Raw genomic sequence first — 22439 nt, 5'->3', positions numbered from 1 at the left:
CTAAAAGTAAGTGTTCTCAAGGTTAACCATGCAACTAAAGATCTTAAAAAGATAAAAGAAAAAAATATTTTTTTACATTTTCCACATTAAACTGTCCATAACTTAATATTGCATTGGGCGACATGTGACTCATTTTCACAGAGTGGGTCACAATTGTCAATTTTGTGTGTGGTTAGGCAATTTAAAGATCAAGTCCGGACCTATAGTTGCACAGAGACCACAGAGGTCTTTGCTTATGCTGCCCCTTGTATCGGCCTTTAAGCCCCCTGAAATTGTCTAGTGAAAGTGCCTTTTGTAAAATAACAATAGCCTTGCCCTATCAAAGATGAAATGCTAGGCCTGTAAGTGTTTTTACGTGTAGCAATCGGAAGTCATATTCTGGGGTCAGTGACAATTTCAAGTTGTGTGCATCTTACTACAGTAACTCTTAATGTTGATCAAAACATAATCATAACTATTAGTGTATGAACACAAAGACACAGTGTGTGTAACTCATTAATATTTGTACAGCATTAAACTGTAACACCTTTTATTTCAAGGCAGTGGACACTATTGGTAATTGTCAAAGACCAGTCTTCTCACTTGGTGTATGTCAACATATGCATGAAATAACAAACCTGTGAAAAATTGAGCTCAATTGGTCATCGAAGTTGCGAGATAATAATGAAAGAAAAAACACCCTTGTCACACAAAGTTGTGTGCGTTTAGATGGTTGATTTCGAGACCTCAAGTTCTAAACTTGAGGTCTCGAAATCAAATTCGTGGAAAATTACTTCTTTCTCGAAAACTACTCCACTTCAGAGAGAGCCGTTTCTCACAATGTTTTATACTACCAACCTCTCCCCATTACTCGTTGAGTAATTACCAATAGTGTCCACTGCCTTTAAAATACAAATATGATCAAAGTGTTGGTTAACACTTCACAGGACCAGTTGCTTTCATTGTAAGAGTTTGTGTGTTTAACATTTCAACAAAATTCACATTGACAAAACATAACTTTGCCAGATCAGGGGCACCTAAATATCCATGATATATTCAAATACATGTATAAAGCTAAGGTATATCTGTTGACTTGAAAGTTTTTCTAGTGGCTGCTGGCTGTGGTCGGATTGCTGAAAAGGCCCTATGCTTCAACATTGTTACCATAGACAATTGCTATAGCTGTAGCCAAAGTCACTTGATTCACACTTTACTGAAGCAGTGTTATCCCGTACCAGTGGTCCACTGGCCAAGTTAAAACACCCAAAGACCAGTCAAAAATCACTCCCAAGTTGCTGGTTGGCTCAGTGAAGAAAAACATTCCTACTTCATTTGGAATATGGGCCTGGTAAAAATAACTTTAAAAAGGCTGGTGGAGTAGCACAATGACAAAGTAACTGGGGTGGATTTCACAAAGAGTTAAGACTAGTCTTATCTTGAGTTAGGACAAGTTACTTGTCCTAACTTAGGACTAGCCATACGTATCTCCTAGAACTAGTCCTAAGTTAGGACTAGTTAGGACTAGTCCTCACTCTGTGAAATCCACCCCTGGTCCTGCTGGGTAGTCACTGAACAAGTTAAGGGCAAACCCTGCTCAGATTAAGAATCATTTCTGTCGTAAACAAAACGTATGTAACATGCCTGTGATATTTTTTTCACAGGACTAGGGGAAAGTACCGAGTATACAGTGCTAACACACATCGGTGTATGGCTAAAAACCAAAATTAATAAAATTGTATGTTCAAAAGAATTTGTTGGAATTTGGAGACAGCCTGATGATAAATAATAACCTTGCGTTTTTAAAACTATACATTATTTGTACTTAAACCATTCCCATCTCTCCAGAAATACACACAACCTGACCTGACTGCAGAAATGATGGCTTAAAGTATGAAGTATGCACAACCAAACTGAATTGAATAAATGTTAACTTTGCATCGCATTTTGAATCTAACAATGCAATGATGGTCCTGGGTTTGAATCCCAACCGAGTGTTTTTTTGCCAATTACGGGTCAACTAAAAAGTGCACACAAGAACATACGAGTCATTTCAACAATTGAAAAGTGCACACTCGAACTTGCTTTAACTTGAGGTTAGAAGGGGATCAGTCGGGGTCCCTTTCTGGTGTCGCACTTCATAATGGCTTTTGCTAACAGGGTACAAGACAATAATGATGGCAGCATGATTGAGATATTTTTGAGTATCTACCATCAACGAACTCTCTTCCTCCTGATGTCCTTGTCTGCCGTGGTGGACATGGGTTGGGCGGGGCTTCCCATCTGCTGCCTTGTCGGATCGTAGCTGAACGTCTGGGGCACGGGGCCGATGCCGGCGTCTTTGAGTTTCTGCATGTGGGCTTTTCCCTTTTGTTCTACTTCGTAATTTGTCTGTGTATTCTTCCATCCTGTGGGAAGTAACATCAATAAATAATAAAAATGTAGATTTTGCTTTTTCCTGAAAGTCAATACTTTTCCACATTTCATAAAATAAAAAAATAAAACAACATCATAAGCCCACAAATAACCACTTAAAAGTAAGGGCTACACTAAAGTGATGTAGGTTATTGACCCAAATCAACTGCCCAGGGGCACATTGCCACCTACTCCTGGGGCTGAAACACCACCTTCAGTCCGTAGGCATGTACATGTAGGCATGGGAGTCACCCACTAGGAGCCTGGCTGGTAGAGCAGAATGCACTACCTACCCAACTTTAACGAAACACTTATGGTTAAGTGCCTTGCTCATGGGCACAAGTGTCACGACCGGGATTTGAACCCACACTCTGCTGCTGACAACACCAGAGCTTGGGTCAGGTGAACTAGACCACTCATCCACGACACGCCACGATTGATCGACTGCTGTTTTTGTTGAACAGCAAGGAAGTTGGAAGATATCCTCTTCTAAAAACCAGTGATGTATAGACCTTATGCATTGACGTCATCCAGCGGCCATCTTAGTGGAAAAACGGTGACGAAACAATCGAAACGCACAGATTTGTACGCGCGGCGCACAGGATTGGCCAATGAACAACCTCCTTTTGACCTCTAGGTGAGGGCGCCCTACTGAAATGACGTCATGTGCATAAGGTCTATTGTACATTAGGCTCACCTTGCAAGCACTCAGAATATCACATCCTGAAAAAACACCCCGTACATACTCCCCATAGCTTACATAAAACAATGGACATACTTGGCGTAGGTCGCATTAGCGGCTACGGCTGGTCACGATGCTTTGAAGTATAGTCTTCCACAGAAACACCCTTAGCGACAGCTGCAGCTTAGCCAACAAGTCAGACACTGGATTATACACTTGTCAATTGGGCACTCTCATTTCATACTCCATACAGAATTGAGACCTACTTGAGAGACTCAACAAGTCTTGAAAAACTGCAAGACTGTCGGACTAGTCCAGTCTTGGGTTTACTATACCAGACCAACGCTAAAATCACTGGCCTCAGGTCTGTGGACAATTTTGAGCCCTGTGTTGAGGTAGACTTGAGCAACACATGCCTGATTTGATACATAATATCAGCTTCTACCCTCGCAGACAATCATTTATACCCCTGGGTGAAGAGATGCACTTAAAGTAAAGCATATTGCTGAAGGAAGAAAGTGTCATGACCAGTATTCAAACTCACACTTCGATGACTTAAACCACAAGAACTTGAACTCCATGCTCTAAAACCACTTGGCCCATGACAACGTATATATATACAAAAAAGAGAAAAGCTTAAGCAACACTTGCCTGATTTGATCCCTTTGATGAAGCCTTCTCCCTTGGGGACGTCTTCTGGTCTGTGTTTGATCTTATCTGGGATGTTCAGTTTCTTCCGGACTGCTGGAATCTTAAGGACTGCAACTTGACCCATGGAGAAGATGTTAGACGTCAGCCAGTAAACGAACACAGCCTGTAGGAACAATAGACATGCAACATTTACACAATTTGATTTATTAGTATTTATTCAGAGAATAAATGAGAGGCGACAAGTTGTTAAACGGTCGTTTAACTCCAGTAGGGTCATCGCAATGGGATAAAGGCCCGAACCAGGCGAGGGCCTTTATTGCATGGCCACAACCCGACAAAGTTTTAAATGGTCGTTTAAGAACAAGTCACTACTCTTTTTTTCCCATTCGAATGTGCCCTTTTGTTAAAAGGCCATAAATGTTTCAATTATGGACCCATTTCACCTGACGTCATCATCAGAAAAATCTTGAATGCGCCATACTGGTGGGCAATTTCACTGTGCGTTTTCATATATAACTCTTAGCCGTGCGTTATGCAGTGCAGTGTGCAATTTAGGCGACGCGGCGTTAATACACCTAAACCTAACTGCCCACCAACATGGTGAGCGTGGCATCAGTCGCCGCGTGTGACGCGCGTGCAAGGGGTCAATAGGCCGTATCCGAATTGTCGCCTATAGCTACGGCTATTGCTAAGGGTGTTGCTACGGACGCCTAAACCTCAACGCACAATGACAAGGAACTCTAGCTGTAGCCCTAACTGTAGCCGCTAATTCGAAAACGGCCGTCAGATGTTAATTTATAACAGAGATGCTTACCTTGGGCATTGATATAATGAATGGGAGGATGGCAAACGGCATGATTCTGAAGACATTCTTCATTTTTTGCATCTGGGCATTGCTGACACCTGCTTCACCACCAAGCTATAAGTAAAACAAAAAATTGTTTATATTTTTATTTATTTATTTTAACTCTTCGGACAATACAAACATTATAAAAACAAGCAGAGGCTGTCCATGGAAAGGCAAAAGTCATAAAAAACTGTCATCAGAAAAGATGTGCCCTCCCAGACCTTGCTCATAAAAAGATGTGCCCTCCCAGACCTTGCTCATAAAAAGATGTGCCCTCCCAGACCTTGCTCATAAAAAGATGTGCCCTCCCAGACCTTGCTCATAAAAAGGTAAGCATTTATATACTATAGGCCAACATAACACAGAAATCAAAAATTGTAGTGAAAATTAAACAGAAGACGGCAAGTAAAAGCATTACACACACAATATAAAAAAGAACCACCATATAAAAAACTAAGGCCCCTATATGTCAAATGAAAGCAGAAACACCAACTAGACAAGTTTATAAAGTCATTAGCTCTCAAAGAAAGATTTAGCTTTGGTAATAAATGATATCGGCTGTTATATAGAGCAAGTCCAAAGAATGATCATTGCGCTTCAAATTCTATTTACCCCTAATCACTGGGCCATCTATTTATTTCCTGAAACCATCTCAGCTCCCTAGGGAGTATACAGCCAAATATGTATATGAAGCACACCAAGCTATTATCAATCACAAGAACCATCTCTGCCCTCACTGATACCCATTTACATCTGGGTGATGAGAAGCAATTGTAGTTTAGTGTCTTGCTCAAGGACACAAGTGTCATGACCGGGATTCGAACCCACACCCTGATAACGCCGATGTCTACAAAAAATGGCTTGTTGGTCCGGGTCACCTGTATTCTGGACTCAGAACCTCCCATAACACAATTCAAGAGACTTACAAACTCTGTATTACTAGTCATCTTGATTGGCCCTTTTCAACCTTTCAAGAACAACTTTTTTAGTTTGCAATTACCTCAATGACAGCCAACATGCTCAAGCTGGCCAGCACTGGCAGGACAAAGTAAGGGTCGGCTGTGGTCAGATCGGTAAACCACAACATACCTCCCTGGGTCATGCTCTCTACCGGGAGGCTGGCCATCCTCCGTAGGCCGATAAAGAACGAGATAAAGATTGGTGCCTGTAAGAAGAATGTTGAGCCAGATACGTATATTGTTAGAATGTAATGTTATTTGGATCAGCAATGTCTATTAATAATAACAACAGTGGCCTCTTACAGAGCGCTCAGGTCCGTCAGGCATGACGCTCATGGCACTGTACAAGCAAAATTTATATTAAAGGAATGAACTAAATTATAATAATAATAATAATAATAATAATATTGGGTATTTGTACTGCGCCAAATCAATTATAACAGATTTTCAAGGCGCAGCAGAGACAAAGTAAACACAACAATACATGTACTTATCCAGCTCTGTGGTTGTGGAATGGACAAGAGTTTTTGATTTTGTCCACAAAATATTGTACAAAACATAAACATTTTGCAGCTACTTTGCAGAAATGGGTAGATTCAAAAACCCTCATTGCGTTGACCTACTCTTACATATTGACACCACCAGATCGCAATCTTAGAGTTTAAACGATGATGAAACAACGGAAATGCACATCTGCATGCGCCTTCTGTTCATTGTCCCTAAAAACATGGTCAATGCCAATACAAAGGGCTTCATACACTGTCTCACCTCCCTGTTTAATTCAATCACCCACACCAACCCTTCCATCCACATTTTCCACTAATCCACCTCTGCCTTCAAAGTGCTCCAGCCCTCCCCTCACTTATCCTGCCGCATTAGTGTTTAGTCCAATAATTGTCCTTTTGAGTCTTTCATGTTTTCTGTCTGCTCATTTTAGGTGTGTTCCCCTCTTGCAATATGTATAGTTTGATGTTTTCTTTACTTCCCTAAGTTATTGTTACATTTAACAGTTTTTATAATATCTAATATTAATATTTGTATCCGTCCTGTAACTGGCGCTTGCGCTGTTGGAAGTTGAATAAAATAACATAAATAAATAAATCTTTGTATGGGTCAATGAACAACCCTCTCTCCACCATCAGCCGGGGGTGCCCTACCCATCTGACATCATGTGCATACAGTCTACTGGTAATTCAATGTTTACCTGAAATAAGACTCCAACGAAGCTCTTCAATGGGTTGACATTGTGCTTCTTCATGAACTGCTGCAGTTTCATGGATGCTCTTGTCACTAAAATACCAACAAGTTTAAATCATCCATCATTTTGATTTAATCAAAATAGCAGCTACATGTATCAGCTCGCAGTAAACAACTTACAGTTCTCTTGTTAAAGGCAGTGGACACTATTGGTAATAACTCAAAAATAATTATTAGCATAAAACCTTACTTGGTAACGAGTTATGGGGAGAGGTTGATAGTATAAAACATTGCGAGAAACGGCTCCCTCTGAAGTGATGTAGTTTACAAGAAGTAATTTTCCACAAATTTGATTTCGAGACCTTAGGGACCATGGATAAATTAAGAATGCGGCCGCCCGCGGTCAGACTCGTTCTAGAACGAGTCCGTCCCAAAATTGTCACGCGCTTGTCCCAAGATGGATTAAGCGCTTCACTGATTTTTAAGGTCCCTCATTATCGAACTCTATTGTTGGTACCTTTTGTTGTTCAGATTACATGGACAAGGCAGCTCGCGAGTAAGCCACGAAGGGGTGAAGGATTAGTGTTTGCGGTCTAGCTCAGGTATACACCAGACAATGGGTTGGAGATGTCCATGTACAGCCAACCCTCGAGTTTGCCAAAGCCAATACAATAATATGGTACTGCCATAACAAGTTGAAGTGGTGACTATTATTCTTAAATTTGAAATCATCGCCAACTTATTTTGTATCTACATCTAATTATTACATTAGGACCTGTGTTTACAGAGATGCTTACACTTACACGATTTGTTCATAAAGGTACCGCGAAATCATGCTGACCGGCTCGCAATCACACAAAACACAACGCAAAATTACATCGTAGTACACAAAGACACTATCCAGTGACACACTCACACACAGTGTTTTCAATATTCAGGCCTAGTAGTCTTGTTACTTTGCGTGCAACGAACTATAATGCAAGAAACATTGAACGCTAGAGGGCTTTCCTAAACAATGTGATATAGCGGGAGAGCCGCCCTCCGTTGGAAAATTTGCGCAACAGTTTACGAAATTAGTTACAACCGCCTTGAGATTAAGACTTTCGGGAGAATCTGGTGTCCGAAAATTGCAATACTAACCAGCGTACAACATTGGCGCCGTTGCTGGTACCTTGGGCATGTCAACAACGTGGTGAATTTTCAGCAGTTCCTTGGGAATATTTAGCGTGTTTAAGAAAAACTACATAACGTGTTGGCTTCATTGTTCAAACATGAAACATTTTGGATACCTTGGATGTACAAAAAAAGGTATAGTTTTACTGTTTAATGTAAGATGTTTTTCCTTTTGATTTTGTTTTATTCTGTTGTATTTTGGGGGATTATTTTGCATGGCGGTCGTGCAAAAACGCAATATTTTATATTTTTTAATATGCGGTTGTGTTTTGACTTATTGCGTGAAAAGGGCTAGGATTAATCTTTTTGTAACTTAAAAAAAAACTAGTCAAAATATAAACTAGACCGGAGACACAGTTATTATAATTTACATGGATCTTTGGTTGTTGTTTATTTATTGAAACGACAGTTTACGTAAATTGCAGTGGAAACAACTTGAGTTTATATCTACCCAGATAAGCCGATTATAACTACACAGTGGTTTTCGGCCTCACCATTGTTCCTTTGTTATACAGTGGGTCTTCCTCAAGACCCGGTGGTTGAGAAGAACGCGTTCCACTTCGTAGATTTTCTTTTGTTCAATTTGTCACGCGAAGGAACGCGTCGCGACGCGGTCGTTCCCGTGACATAGTTTATCCATGGTCCCTTAGATTTAAAATTTGAGGTCTCGAAAGCAAGCATCTGAAAGCTCACAACTTCGTGTGACCAAGGGTGTTTTTTCTGTCATTAATATCTTGCAACTTTGACGACCAATGGAGCTCAAATTTTCACAGGTTTATTATTTTATGCATATGTTGAGATACACCAAGTGAGAAGACTTGTCTTTGACAATTACCAATAGTGTCCAGTGTCTTATAAACAAACCACCCCCCAAAACAAGGTCTGAAGTTAAAAAGAGGCTGCATAGGCGACAGAGTTTAAAACCAGCAGGGGATGCAAAGGGATCATTCACTTTTTGAGAGATATAGTTAAAGATGGGATCAGGCTTTTTTATAGACAATGTTCTAGGGCTGGCTAAACCTATGACACGTTTATAAGACAAAGAAGGATCCAATTTGGACTTACATTCCGTCTGATTGCCCGATTGCCGTGCCTCGTTCATCTTGGCTGTGAGTTTCTGGAAGGTGGGCATGACGTTATTAAGTGTTGCTGCATACCGTTGGTTCTTCACAATCACAGGAAATACACACGTCCTGGCAATAATCGTCCCTGAATATGAAATTTAAAAACCATTAGGCCTACCAACAAGAGAAAAAAACAATAATAGTTTACTTTCCGACTGTCTCTGAAAACTTGATAAATACAATAACTAAAAAATAAAAAACATGCACTGTTATAATTTAGTTTACTCTTACACAGATGTGTGCTGTATAAACCAGTTTTGTGAAAAATATCAACCGGGTAGGATTTAAACCCATGACCTTTGGATTGCTAGAAAAGGAGGAAACTATTTTACGCACCAGGGCTGACCTACATGTATTGTTCACGTGGTGCAAGGTTTATAACACCTTTCAGTCTATTTAATTACAACTTGCAAGAATTTACCAAGGGAAAACAAAATTGGAAATCAGACTAAGGTAGGTAGAATATCATGACTTAATATTAGTCTAGTGCTGGGCGAATAGTGAAATTTTGGTATTCGGTTACCGCTGGCCAACTATCCGAAATGAACCGATAATATTCGAATAGTTTTTTTACGCCGATAGAAGGCGCTATAATATTTTTTAAAAGGGTGCTGTTTGTTTGTAATGAGATCTTATGTGCGGATTGATATTAGTTTTAGACAGTGTCACTCGGTTCATTCATAAAGAAAAACGGATCTAAGTTAAAGATGGCGATTTGCTAATTCTTTTGATCGTGATTGACTCTACGTGAAGGAAAACTTTCGTAATCTTTAAACAATTACGTCAGAAATGTCATTGTTTTAACTCTTCACGGAGGTGAGCAAAGTTAAATACTTAATTTATGCTGTTTTATGCTGTCTTAATAGAAGTTTCATAAGGATTCAGACAAAACATTCCTATCAGTTGTCGCCCGACGTCCGCGGATATTCGGATATTAGGCTAAAGAATATCCGGTTACTTGGTTGTAATTACAGGACTATCCGGGTTATAAATAGGTATTCGCGCCCATTGCGGATATCCGGTTAAGAAAAAAAAGGCATTCGCAGTTACGGATAGGAAAACCTATTCGCCATTAACCGGATATTCAAATTATTCGCCCAGGCCTACTTAATATCTACATGTAGGGTGTGTTTCTGAAGACAAAACCTCACCCGCCATGATGGTGCCCCACCAGGGCAAGCCAACAGACATGTGGAGAAACTCCAGGGCGCTCTGCAGAAGACCGATGGGTGTGTAACCACCGAGGCCAAGCTCAGCGAAAGGGACTTCCCTGATGGGTTGAAGGATCTGCTCAGTTGTTGCCGCTACGTCAGTTATTATAGATGGATCCACTAGTGGTAAAGCTTTATCTGTTAACTGCTTTGACGAAAGATTGAAACAAACTTATTGGGCCAAGTAAAATAAATAACATGTTGCTCGTCCGGACTTTTTGAAAAAGTTGGTGAGGGAGGTCCTTGTTATTTGTTATTTTCAAATTTAAAAAAAAAAATTTCAAGATGGCCACCATGTCTAAGATGGTCGCCATATCGTATTTGAAGATGGTTTAATGGTTTGATGAGTATGTTCTGTATATCCTCAAATTCTGTGTGTGTTTCTGTGTCTATCCTGATACATTGTTATTCTTTTCAAAGAGCTACTCTTGCTTTTGCTCCAAAGTTATAATGTGTGTGTGGCATCACGCCCTGGTGCATAGAACTGTGGCATGCAAACGTTTCAAAGTACCAAGTTTCTCATTATGCCTTTTGCATTTCTTGTAGGCCTACATGTAAGAAAGATGATGAAATTGCTCAATAAAAAAGAAGGATACAATTGAAATAGCTATCAATAATATGTAAATTATATATATATATATTTTTATTTATTTTAAATAACAAATAACCAAAACAATTGGTGTGGCCGCCAAAATCGAGGCGGCCGGGGACGAGCAACATGTTATTTATTTTACTTGGCCTTATATAGTAGGATGCAGGAATGTGATAGGTTATTGAAAACAAAATGAACCGTTTGAAAAGCCCTACTCAGAAATCTGGGGGTGTTTCATATAGTTTTTATTTAATGTTTTTATGAATTTGATCTTAATAGATGCTAAATTTGCATTAGGGATTGAGTTTTGGTTTCAAGCCATATACAACTGTGTGTGTATTCACTGTGTACTCTGCACTTTTCCTGAGTTCTGTGAAAAAAGAAATTCAGGCGTATTACTTGGGTGGGATTCAAACTTAATAATAATTATGAAAAGAAGAAAAAAAATTATTTTGTTGTTTTTCTAAAACTATGTCATGAGAATACACTTCTGATCCTGAAAAGTTAAAATCACTTTGAATTTTAAATCAAGCTTAACAAAATTGTACTGTGGTTACTCTTGACGAAGTGAAAAACATACCGTTTCTGTCACTTGCGAGAAACTCTCACTGTCTGTACTGTTGTATCGCGACGAGATGAGAGCGCCCCCAAGCGTCGGCGTGTACTGTGCGAAGTGCCATCTCAAGTGGATTGCTGCTCTGTTGTTGAGTCTGTTAAGGACAGATTGTCTTGCTGTACACTGGCACTGAGCGTGTATGTGAAGGCCATGCTATTAATAACAGTTTTACAGAAAGTTACTAATTATGGTATAGAACAAATACAAAATTTCTACAGTGGTCCCCCAAAATACAAAGTGGACCACTCGCACAGTCGCCCCTCACATACAAGGTCGCCCTCCTTTAAAAGTTGCCCCCACAGAGACATAGTTTTCTTTTTCACATTGACTTGAGCGATTAGCAAATCACTTTCCTTAAAGGGAAGGTACACGTTTGGTAGTTACTCAAAACAAATATTTTACTTAAAAACTGACTTGGTAACAAGCATTGGAGAGCTGTTGATAGTATAAAACATAGTGAGGAACGGCTCCCTCTGAACTAGCATAGATTTTGAGAAAGAGGTAATTTCTCACAAAAATAATAAAAGACTTCTAGCGAGAAGTTTGTTATTCCTATCTGAAAGCACACAAATTCGTCCAACAAGAGTGTTTTTTCTCTCATCATTTTCTCGCAACTTTGATGACCAATTTAGCTCAAATTTTCACATGCTTGTAATTTTATGCTTATGTTGGGATATACCAAGTGAGAAGACTGGTCTTTGACAATTACCAATTGTGTACCTTCCCTTTAAAGGCAGTGGACACTATTGGTAACTACTCAAAATAGTTATTAGCACAAAATTGGGTAACGAGTACCGTAATGGGGAGCTAATGAAGCAAGCATCTGAAAGCACACAACTTCGTGTGAAAAGGCTGTTTTTTCTTTCATTACTATCTCCCAACTTCGAAGACCGATTGAGCTTAAATTTTCACAGGCTGTTATTTTATGCATGTTAAGAAACACAAAGTGAGAAGACTGGTCTTTTTGATAATTACTAATAATACATAGCGTCTGTTGTAATTATGGGTCAATTTTTATAGGCAGAGAGGTATATGTTGTTCTAGCCCACCTTGTTGAGCTGTTATTAATGGCTCCGCTTTTAACATCGGTCTCATCACTGTCGCCATTACAATGGCGACAGTGATGAGCTTTTAACATCGGCCTCATTACTGTGATGAGACCGATGTTAAAAGCGAAGCCATTAACAGCTCAACAAGGTGGGCTAATGTTGTTCAACCTCCACTCTTGCTTGTGGCTGATGTGAGAATAATAAAAGCAGCCTTCGTGTTGTCAGAAGAATCAAGAATATTCGTAGTCTGCATCTCTATATTTGACTCTTGAGTCCATACATAACATACTCATAGTCATATTTCAGTTCAGTGTTGATGTCCAGTGTCTTTTAATTCACTTTCTTTATTTAAAGGCAGTGGACACTATTGGTAATTACTCAAAATAATTATTAGCACGAAACCTTACTTGGTAACGAGTAATGGGGAGAGGTTGGTAGTATAAAACATTGTGAGAAACGGCTCCCTCTGAAGTGGAGTAGTTTTCGAGAAAGGAGTAATTTTCCACGAATTTGATTTCGAGACCTCAAGTTTAGTACTTGAGGTCTCGAAATCAACCATCTTAACGTACACAACTTCGTGTGACAAGGGTGTTTTTTCTTTCATTATCCCGCAACTTCGACGACCAATTGAGCTAAAATTTTCACAGGTTTGTTATTTCATGCATATGTTAAGATACACCAAGTGAGAAGACTGGTCTTTGACAATTACCAATATAGAGTCCACTGTCTTTAATATTTAATTTTAAGAGAGCGGTGTACAGCTCTCCTCGTATTTATTATTATTAAAATGAAGGCCTGTACATCAGACCAGAGTAAATCCAGTCAGTACTTGCTTGAGTGATGGGGGGGGGGGGGGCGAGAATGTATGACGGGCGACTTTGCTAGGGGCGACTTTGTACAGTTTTGACTTGTAACGGGCAACTTTTAGTACTGGGGGCGAGTCGAGTTGACTGACCCTGCTGACTGGTTTCCACTTCGACTTCGTAGACCTTCTCAAAAATAATGAATCCTTTAAAAAAAAATTAACCTCATCCAAAATTACATAGATCAGGCTTCTGTTTAAGCATGGTTTGGATAACTTTCCGTATGGCGCCACCACTTTTTCACTCATTTTTACAAAAAGGGATATCTCATTGAGGTAAATTAGATACTATATTATTTCATATCGAATGAAAAAGTGGTGGCGCCATACGGAAACTTTTCCCATGGTTTAAGACACTTAGAAAACATTTACCTGTCTGCTAAAACTTGTAAAAAGTCCAACAACCTTCACAGGATTTCGAGCACGACGGAGTCCACTGAGCGCTGCCATCTTGAATGATACCGCCCTCTTTTGACTAAAAAAAAGGAAACAAGAACACCGACTTAAATTAATGGTATCGTCCAAGTTATGGATTTAAAGTACATGTTTTTAGCAGTGTAAGCTAAAAAAATTGGAGCTAGCATATTTTTTTTCTTGTTGTCATAACATTTTTATGAGGTTATTATTTATTATTGTCTGCTACATGTTGTTATTTGTTACTCTGGAATAATGCACATTTTTGTGTAAGGGGTGCTAGCATAGGTACACTACGGTGACGGAAGTCGTGTGTACATACGTCCGTTGTGTGTGAATGTTGACATCAATTTTCAGTATATAAAGCACGTGAAGGGCCGCACAGTAGTCGATCCAATGCGATATTGTAAATGATCCTCCAATTTCTTTTTTGGTTTTCAAGCAAAAACGTCCAGTCTTTCAAATTGTACACTTCATTTTCCCTAAAGTCGACCCAAGAAATCCAGAGGGAAAATGGCCACAGTTTTAAGAGTACGACGTAAAAGAACCACCGATCCTGCGGAGTCACTTGTCTTTGCCTTGAACAAGAAAGCCCGTACGACCTCGGAGGGGGACACCGCGGCGGATGTCGGCAGTGGAGGCGGTGCCGCGAGCAAGAGCTCTGGAGCGGCCGGAGTTTCTCCGAGTTCGCCGAGTTCTCCGACCGGGGATGGCAAGAAAGTGTTCAAGTTTGCCGGTACTGTTGGCAGGAAGGTGAATATTTTCATGTCTGTTTTTGTTTACTACACCCTTATTCCCCCATTTTTACGTCTGTAGCTGTACCCCAAAGCAGTGCAAATTTATAAATATAAGATGACTTTTAAAATCATTAATTAAGCCTTCACAATTGTCTTCATTTTAATCTGCACACTTGACTGCTGGTCGGGTGGAAAAGTTTCCGTATGGCGCCACCACTTTTTCATTCGATATGAAATAATATAGTATCTTATTTACCTCAATGAGATATCCCTTTTTGTAAAAATGAGTGAAAAAGTGGTGGCGCCATACGGAAAGTTATCCGGTCGGGAAAAATTTTACGTCGTCGCCACCAAGAACAAAATTCAGTGGTTTTGGAGTTAATTAACGGCGGATAAATTGGTGGCGACGTCCGGAAGATTACCCCCTTATAGTTTCTAGAAGTACATCCTGCGAATGCAAATTTCTATGCGAAGCGAATTTTGCCATCGCGAATTTGCAACAAATAATTCGCTGCACAAACAGCCATGTGGTGTCAGAATTCGCTTCGCAATCGCATCGCAATCGCATCTCAGGAAGTATGAACTAGGCTTTGTTTTAAGTTAGTTACCGTAAAATACAATAATGTTGTTGACGGTTGGCGCTGTACCTATTCCATAGATCAGTACAGTTTTAAAAAATTTACCAAAAATTGTCATCCAATCCTCGGCAAGATTGTCCAGGAGATAGTGAAATCTTGGGAAATAAACCACAGAACACGTGGCGGTGGTTTTTTATTAGAACCAATTTAATGTGGCATTCAGTTCAGACAATGTGTCGAATGTCTCAACATATGGTAGACAATACATTAACATTTTTTTACATGATTATGATGCGTCATTGTTTGAAATTGAATGTTATGCATGAATGTAATATTTCTTGGAAAGTGGAATGACTTTTTGACGTGTATTGGTTTGTTTTTAATTTGAAAAGGAGATCATCAGATGCGAGCTAAATCATTTTATTGTTTACCCAACTGTAGTTGGACTAGCCCAACTATAGTCGAGACAGGTCCATCCACAAATCATTATGTTCAAGTGCAAGTATTTGTGTTTGTGAAAAAATAAAGGACCAGCCTTCCCCCCTTCGAATACTCAGTGGACTTGCCTCTAACTATAAATGTTGTCTATGTAAGCCAATAGGCTTATAGGCATAACATAAATGCATACTTTTTATTGGTGCCATCCAGAATGTACATTTTTATGCAAATGCTACATTGTGCCGGTAACAAAATAGTTGTATTTCTTGCTCTGAAGCATTTGTGTTATAATACATTCAATACATTCGGTCTGTTCATGGCATCCTCCATGGTCTATTCCAACTATCTTCTATTCCAACCCAACCATTTCAACTATCTTCAGTATGCTTTAGCAGAGATTGCCTGTCAGTCAGCATATAACACATTGTACAATGTAAATTTATAATGTAATGGAGGAGAGGACAAAAGAACTTGGATTTTAAAATTTGTGTTAGGCTAGTAAAACAAAATGTTATTGTGTACACCAGAGTATGGCCAGACAGTGAATTGTGCAACCACTGTGGGAAATCCCTTAGTTTTAAACAGAGCATGATCAAATACACAGACTGTAGTACCCTGTAAATAATATAAGATGAGTCATACACTGTGCGTGCTGATGTTTGATCAAGCTTAGAATTAGCCTTTTGACTACCATCACTCATTGTGAACACGTGTACACAGAAATGATCTCATCCAACAATGTACACTTTGTGAATACAAACAATGGCATTTGTGTCTGGATACATTTCTTTTTGTATGTATTAACAAACCACTTTGCCCTATGATGTGCACTGCCATAATCATGGGGAATGCTTTTGTTACAAAGACACCAAGTGAATCATCAAATAAACATTGAGTTACTCAGGCCTGTATTTTATTTTTTTTATATATGGCGCTTTATAAATGTTGTTATTATTATTATTATTATTATTATTATTATTATTATTATTATTATTATTATGATGTTTCGTTTTTGAAAGGGCACGGGCACCAAGGCAATTTCTGATTGAGGTAAAGGGCACCCTATGAGGAAATCGTAAATGTTCTCTTTTCAAGGGCACCAAGGGCACCGTGAAGTATCAGTCCTGACACTGAGAGAGGAATCGTTTTTCTTGATTGATATGTGTAGTTGAACAAAATATAGTAAAATAAAAAATGGTTTTATATATTATAGCAAAAAATTACAACGAAGTCTCAATGCGCATATTAGAAAGTGAACGAGTGAAACCAGGAGTATTGAATACAAGAATTACAGAAAAGACGGAAAAAAACTACAAAATGCATACAATGAAAAATACAAACAAAAAGGGAAAAGCTACATGTAAGTTGAAACTGTTATAAACAAAATAAATGGAAGACAAAAACTCTGTTCAATGGAAAAAAAATTCTTCCAAAGCCACCTTCCAGATTTGTGTTGAGTCATACGGTGTTCAAAGTAAGCCACCAGTCAGTTCTACTGAAATCTTTTCACTTTGAGGTTCAGTTCACAAATCAATCAATGACTCTCCAATGGCCTTCGATCTTGTGCATAAAAGAGCCACCAATCCAAAACAGTTTCAAAGAAAAAGTACAGAGTTAATATTGCAGTTGAACTTTTTAGAGGTTATTTTACACAAACTAACAGTGCCAGGAATAAACTGTTAAATGTCACATCCTGTCTCTGTAAGCTTATCAAAAGAGGTTTATCCCACGGACAGTTTATTTCAAACAGTTTATTTCACTCTGTTCGCTCATTCAGAGGACTTCATAAACTCTGAATTAACAATCGATTTTATTGTAAACCACTCTCGCTTCCTGTAATTTTTTTTTTATTTGAACTCTTTAAATGAACCTAGAATGGTCTGAAAAAGGCAGTAACAAATTCACTACAGTAATCGTGGAAGTTTTAATGAAAAATTTGTTGGTCAAATGCATGCCTGAAACTTCATTCTTGTAAGGGCAAGGTAGTTTTATTTAGTATGAAAGGGCAACACAAGAGGGCACTAAGGCAATGGCCATGGGGCTGTTGAGTTGTCTTAATTGTCTCTGTTTTATCATGTTTTATGAAGTATCAGGGCCCAATTCCTTGCAATTTCACTTGTCCTTACTCTGTGGCTTGTTATTTCACTTGTATGTTGGCTTTTTTTCAAATAATTTTCAAATGAAATAGGGATACTTTTCAACACTGAACTTTTTGTCAGACCTGCCACTTGGAGTGAATTTTGGTTGTCCTCGGGATTTTAACTGGTGTCTGGCAAGTGGAGCACACTGTCTTAAGGGAGAATGCTGGTAGCCTGGGAACAAAAGGAGTGGTTTATACAATACACACAACAATGAACCAGAAACAATGGTGGTAAATTAACCCACAGTAGCCTACTACACTTCCAGGTTGAGTGTTCTGGGTTCTTTTCCTTGCATTATCTTACAATTACATGTATATGCCCTGCATATTTTTACACAAACATACCAGGGTACATCATTGCAGGGCCATGTAGGGCCTACAGACCATCTCAAGGACAAAGCAATTTAATATTTAAAGTGCCTTGCTGGAAGGCACACAACTAACTACATGTATATAGCCAGGTTTGAAAATTCATACCCCATGAGCAACAACAGACTTGATAATTACACAAGTCCCCTTAGACACAAGGCTCAGTGTAGACTTGGGTATCAACATCTTCTTAATGCTGTTCATTGGATTCTGATGGACTGAGACCTTGGTCAAGCTTGCCTCAGGAGATGTGGCTTTTTGAAAAGTTTGCATAAAAGGTCAACTTGTAAGCATCCTGAAAAAGTGTTTTTTCTGATCTGAACATGTCGAATGGGCCAGATCCGTGTATCGACTCCAGTTGAATTGAATTGAAATTAGGTTTTATTCTTTCAGTATAAGATATACATGTAGCCCTCCTCATTAAGAAAACGCAATCCTTTATATGAATTTCCTCACTCCTCTTGTCTACTGTATGATTTTTCCTTCAAAAGATCTTAATGCCACCCATCCATCTTCTTCTTTGCTGCCTCTACCTAGTTTCTCTACGCTTGGTTGAAAATTGCCGAGAACAAAAATGGCAACATTTCTTTCGCATTGATCACGATGTAAAACTAGAAAAAAACTTGAGAAATGTTCAGTAAGGCGACCAGACCAGGGCCCAATGTCGTGGCTGATGCTTTAACTGCCGAATTCTATACTTGTGATCACCATTCCCCGCTTACTGTGACAAGTACCGAATGTCTGCGCAAACTGTGTAAGCCAAGAATGCCTTTAAGCACAGTCACAAAAAAAAATCCCTGCTAACCTGTGTAAAACGCTTGACATACGCCCGGAATTCTCTGCTTCCGTAAGCGCGCCGATATGGGCCCAGGGTCTTCTCGTCCAACGAAAGACTGGGGGTATTCCCTCAGGTGTTCCCTCCTGCATCCATTATTGACAACAGCGAGACCACGATCCTTTGTTCTCTGGAATCAAGATCAATGCATTATGCATGTCCCGTAGCCTGTGCATTGTGTAGATTTAATTACCAGACGAAGATCTATAATTACCAACTCACTCAGCATGATTGACTTGTATTTTGTTTCCCTGCAGTATTATGTATTATGGTAATAAGTCTGGTTCATTTAGAACTGAAATCAAACTTGACCATGTGCCAACTGACTGGTGACATTGGCTGTCAAATTTAATCAGCCAAGGTCTAATAAACTTGTCACCCAAATCTAGGGGTTCATAAAAACATTGTGAAGCCCGTAATACATTTTTCTGAGAAATTAGGGTTTTTTTTTCAAGTGCTGCTGTTTTTTTCAATTTATTGAGCTCCAATAAATTATCAAGTTTTTATGACCACAGATCAAATAATTTGTTTCCCTCTTTCCCAATAACAAAAAAAGAACAGATGAATTAGAAAAGACACAATAATTATTGTTGGTAGAAATTAATGTCAAGAATAGAACTACCGGGTAGTCACCGATTTGCTCAAGAAAAGTGCTTGGGTTTTGGTAAAAGTATAACACAAATTTAAGAAATCTTAATTTAGATGAGTGTCTTGAAGGCCTGTATGCTTCCTTTTTGAAAGGGCAAGGGTACCATAAGCATTTTTCCCTTGATAAAGGGCACCCTATGAGGAAATTGTAAATATTTACTCCGGAGCATTTCAAGGGCACCAAGAAGAGATTTCGCCTTTATTGCGTTTGTGAAGTATCAGGCCTGATATTGCATGTATTGTAGGCATTGTAAGATGTCCTTGGTTCCGTATTGGTTCATTGGTTCTGAAAAGCACTAGTGGTTGACAACTCCACACACATTTTGATCACTAGCTCTGATCAGCTTTAAAGGCAGTGGACACTATTGGTAATTGCTCAAAATAATTATTATCATAAAATCTTTCATGATTACGAGTAATGGGGAGAGGTTGATAGTTATGAGAAACAGCTCCCTCTAAAGTGACGTAGATTTTGAGAAAGAAGTAATTTTCCACGAATTTGATTTTGAGACCTCAAGTTAAGAATTTGAGGTCTCGAAATCAAGCATCAGAAAGCACACAACTTCGTGTGACAATGGTCATTTTTCTTTCATTATTATCTCGCAACTTCGATGACCGATTGAGCTCAAATTTTCACAGGTTTGTTTTTTTATGCATATATGTTGAGATATTCCAACTGTGAAGACTAGCCTTTGACAATTACCAATAGTGTCCACTGCCGTTAAGTAGAAGATGGTAGAAGTGAAATGGAAATTGTATCGGACAGGATTCAATAACCATTCAACATGGCAGGTTTATGTATTAAAACATATTAATCATAGTTGATCATTTATTGACTATTGATTGGTCATGTTTCGATTCAAATCACTAATCCATTTTCCTGAGAATTGTTCCCACGGCATACATTGTAAATACACAGACAAAGTTTACCTTAGTGAACAACTCATCACACAAACATTTTGTGTTCAGTGGTGTGACTGTGTGTGTACTGAAGGGGGGTACACCTGTATAGTCTGGGTGATTTCGACAGTGTTTTGATTGCCATAGCACACATTACAGTCTCTTCTGTACAGATGAATGAGTCATTTCGATGAAGGTTTTTTATTCAGGTGTGTTGTGTAGTTCCAACGTTCAAGGTCATCCCTCTCTTCATCTGATGTAGTCACTCACTGTCAGGAATGATAATACCTGCTAGAACGCGGGCCCTCATTCTAACTGGATTTAGTTTCAAGCTTGTTGTAAACCCAATGCGATTCCTGTCAGGTCCAATTATGCTTTCCAGTTCTTTGAATTCACATTTACACTTAAACCTGTTTGTCAAAAGATGAACAACTTACAGCATGGTTAGGAAGGTTCTCACCTTCAGAGAAAGATGTAGGATCTATTCCATGTAACCCATTTAAAGGAACCAAGTAGATTAAAGACAGTGGACACTATTGGTAATTGTCAAAGACCAGTCTTCTTACTTGGTGTATCTCAACATTTATGCATAGAGTAACAAACCTGTGAAAATTTGAGCTCGATTTTGGTCTTCGGAGTTGCGAGATATCAATGAAAGAAAAAAACACCCTTGTCAAACGAAGTTGTGTGCTTTCAGATGCTTGATTTTGAGACCTCAAATTCTAAACTTGAGGTCTTGAAATCAAATTCATTGAAAATTACTTCTTCTAGAAAACAAGGTCACTTCAGAGGGAGCCGTTTCTCACAATGTTTTAAACTATCAACAGTTCCCCATTACTCTTAAGTAAGGTTTTATGCTAAAAATTATTTTGAATAATTACCAATATTGTCCACTGCCTTTAATGGATCCTCGACTTGCTTTCACAGTGTTGTCAGACAACTCCTACATGTACCTCCATGAAGGTAATGGATCCAACTGCCTGAGTGCCCCCTGGTAATTGCCTTGGTGCCCCTTGACATGTTCCTATAGAAACTCAACTTTATAGAGATGCCGTTTTCAGAGGACAAACTGCCTTGCCCCTACAATTTAAACAAAGTAATTGCCCCTGTTTCCCTGGCATTTGCTTTCGCTGTGGTGCCCCTCTGTAAAGTTCCACTACAAATTTACATTTTCCTCATAGAACCGCCCTTACAAGAGGACAATTGTTGTGGCCCTTTCCGAACAAAATTCAAGGCCTGGCAATTGGCAAAGTATCATCCCTAGACAGCTGTCGGAGTTCTGTTAGGCCAAATAAAAAAAAATACCAGTTGATCGTCCCCGCCCGCATCCTTTTTTGGGGCCGCATCCTTTTTTTTGACTATTAACTGTTTTTCGATTAAAAAAAAGAAAAGAAAAAAAGTATTTTTTTATTATTTTTTTATTCCATCTTTTCGAAAGGACTGGCTTTTCCCCGAATCTAACTTGATGCTCTCGAACACTTTGTAACCGTCTGTTTTATAAAACAATATTAGTGAATGCCTACCAGCAAATCTTTTTAGTGTTATCCAACCCTGTTAGTGTTAGTGTTAACACAGGTCCTCATGCAACTAATAGGTTTAAATAAGTTTGCAGTTGATTCAAACTGAAGAATTGGTGGCCTGTTTGATGTGAAATACTTAGCAGCCATCTTGAAACAAAATAGTAAATAGTTAGGCCCTCATCCTCCTGTTTTGAAAAATCCGAACGATCACCTTTGTTTGGTACTTCACGGAGGCAACAAAGGCGCAATTGCCTCCATGCCCCCTGGTCATTGCCTTGGTACCCTTGAAATGCAGCAGTAGAAATTAACAATTTCCTTCATAGATTGCCCTTCACTTAGATGAAAATGCCTTGGTGCCCTTGCTCTTTCAAAAACGAAGCATGTCTGCAAAAAGTATCCTCTTTTAACTTTAGGAATGAAAGACAAAAGGAAAGCTGTGAAGAGAGTTACTGGTGACCATTGGATGTCCATTCCTAATGCCGCCAGATGTGAGCATTAAGTATTTA

General features: G+C 39.0%; 1 protein-coding gene across 1 annotated transcript; it reads right to left on the bottom strand.

The window, feature by feature from the left end:
- Positions 1-1459: 1459 nt before the first annotated feature.
- Positions 1460-13806, bottom strand: LOC117289735 (mitochondrial inner membrane protein OXA1L-like). The gene is made up of 9 exons (XM_033770996.1): positions 13727-13806; positions 11408-11596; positions 10176-10380; positions 8966-9109; positions 6735-6820; positions 5572-5736; positions 4539-4643; positions 3725-3887; positions 1460-2384 (listed from the first exon to the last, which is right to left on the bottom strand). Exons 1-9 carry the CDS (start codon positions 13802-13804, stop codon positions 2191-2193), a joined length of 1329 nt encoding a protein of 442 aa, XP_033626887.1. The 5' UTR covers positions 13805-13806; the 3' UTR covers positions 1460-2190.
- Between the last annotated feature and the right edge of the window lie 8633 nt (positions 13807-22439).

This window comes from Asterias rubens, chromosome 4, assembly GCF_902459465.1.
Source record: "Asterias rubens chromosome 4, eAstRub1.3, whole genome shotgun sequence".
In the NCBI taxonomy this organism is placed as follows: Eukaryota; Metazoa; Echinodermata; class Asteroidea; order Forcipulatida; family Asteriidae; genus Asterias; species Asterias rubens.
This window is presented reverse-complemented; position numbering and strand designations above follow the sequence as displayed.